This window comes from Centruroides sculpturatus, unplaced genomic scaffold (assembly GCF_000671375.1).
Source record: "Centruroides sculpturatus isolate CEXI.00-Female unplaced genomic scaffold, Cexi_2.0 scaffold65, whole genome shotgun sequence".
Classification (NCBI taxonomy): domain Eukaryota; kingdom Metazoa; phylum Arthropoda; class Arachnida; order Scorpiones; family Buthidae; genus Centruroides; species Centruroides sculpturatus.
Window position 1 is genome coordinate 914,185 of NW_019384327.1, and position 2,065 is coordinate 916,249.

The window sequence follows — 2,065 nt, forward strand, 5'->3', positions numbered from 1 at the left end:
CATTCTTGACCTCGGCTTGAAGTCAACTGATCGATGCAGACCGGGCGGACACGTCAGACAAGATGTGCTTTTTTTGACTGCATTGTGAGGGTATAGCTCCTGGAAAACCCTGGTGTGACGGTCTATGGGAATCTGCCATGTGACGGCATCCCCTTGTTGGGCCCCATGGTGGGTGGGGTCACCAGGAGCTGAACTGTTATTATTAAATATGGATTCACTAAAACATAAAACATGTACTGATGCATTACCACCAAGGGATGCCATTTCTTCCAATCAACCAGCATATCTTATTGTTCATGCTATGGGAGAAACACCTCTGTCTAAACGTTCTCCTTTTTTGATTCAAAAATTGTTTGAATTGACCATTGGGAATCTTAAAAAAATTCAAAAACTGAGGTCAGGAGATCTACTTGTTGAAGCAGCCTCCCCTCAACAGTCAGCAAAGCTTCTCAAAATGAAGTCTCTAGGAGAAATAATGGTAACTATCACGTCACGTGGTGTGATATCTGAAACCGATCTGATGTCTGAGGATGAATCAGATATACAGATTGGTCTCTCAGACCAAGGTGTCACTGCTGTTCAACGAATTTCGATCCGTCGTGATAGCAAGTTGATACCAACAAAACACCTTATATTGACTTTCAACAAATTAACATTGCCATCTTCTGTTGTGGCAGGATATCTTTGTTGCCCAGTTCGCCCATACATTCCAAATCCGCTACGTTGCTTTAAATGTCAGCGGTTTGGACACTCCCAAATATCATGCAGAGGAAAAAAAGCATGGGCAGTGTGGCATGAAGACCACGAGAGTACTGAATGCACAAGTTCTCCATGCTGTGTAAACTGCAAAGATTTACACTCTGCCTATTTTCGAAAATGCACTGCATGGCAGAGAGAGAAAGAAATTCAGCGATTGAAGAATGTTAATAATATATCTTATCCAGAGGCACGTTGCATGGTCACTTTAAGTACACCAGTGAAACAGAAGACATTTGCTGCTGTTCTGAAATCCACAAAGACATGTGGAGTTCAGACAGACATTTCTGTTTCACCAAATGAATCTCTCGGACGCCATGCAAACTGTCTGCTGATATCATCTACCAAAGCAACAGAAAAAGAGAATAACAAGGCAAAACCACTTATACCTAAAACAGGGGTAACAACTAGAAATGTGGGTTCCAAAAAAGCCAGTAAGAACCCACTTAATAAACAAAGGATAAAAGCAGCCCTCTCTAAATAAAAAAAATCGGAGATTCAGTCTATGAGTGAGTTCTCCGACTTCTCTGATGAAGAGAATAATAAGGGGGTGAAACCACCAACATCACCTCCAAAAGAAAAACTCCCCGTAAAATTAAAGAGGGATAACCTTGCTAAAAATGCTGCCTCAAACACATAATGGATTATAAAATAATCCAATGGAACTGTTGTGGTTTCCGCAACAACTTCTCTGACATTAAACACTAGACATCATCTACCTCATCTCTCTGCATGGCACTCCAGGAAACCCATCTGAAATCTGGAGAAAGGATTACTTTAAAAGGATTTCAATCCCTACCGCAAGGATGATGATAGCCACAATCGTGCCAGTGGCAGTGTGGCTATTCTGATTCAAATCGCATTCCATCCTTACCGGTACAAATAACAACAGAGCTGCAAGCTGTGGCAGCCAGAATATCTATTGGATTAACTGTCACAGTTTGTTCTATATACTTGCCACCAGATGTCAGAGTGAATGAGAATGAATTGGATACTTTGGTTGAACAGCTACCAACACCATTTCTTTTACTGGGTGACTTCAATGGTCACAATCCTATGTGGGGCAGTCGCGACATCAATCGTCGAGGCAGAGCCATCGAGAGATTTATAGGTAATCACCAACTGTACCTATTTCATACTGGAGAAGTGACATACAGTCGACCCCCCTATAAGATATAGATACGTTCCAATTTATTAGGAATCCAATTTCTTACAAGTCGTTCCAATCACAGCCCGACACGTGTCAAGTTTACGGACTACGGCTGATTGAAAGGTTTTCTTCCATAAAATTAATCAATTCTAGACTAAT

At 41.4% G+C, this 2,065-nt stretch overlaps 1 protein-coding gene across 1 annotated transcript; it reads left to right on the forward strand.

The window, feature by feature from the left end:
* The first annotated feature begins 208 nt into the window (after positions 1 to 208).
* On the forward strand, positions 209 to 1,240 carry LOC111628223. The gene has a single exon (XM_023371967.1). It carries the CDS (start codon positions 209 to 211, stop codon positions 1,238 to 1,240), a length of 1,032 nt encoding a protein of 343 aa, XP_023227735.1.
* The last annotated feature ends 825 nt before the right edge of the window (positions 1,241 to 2,065 follow it).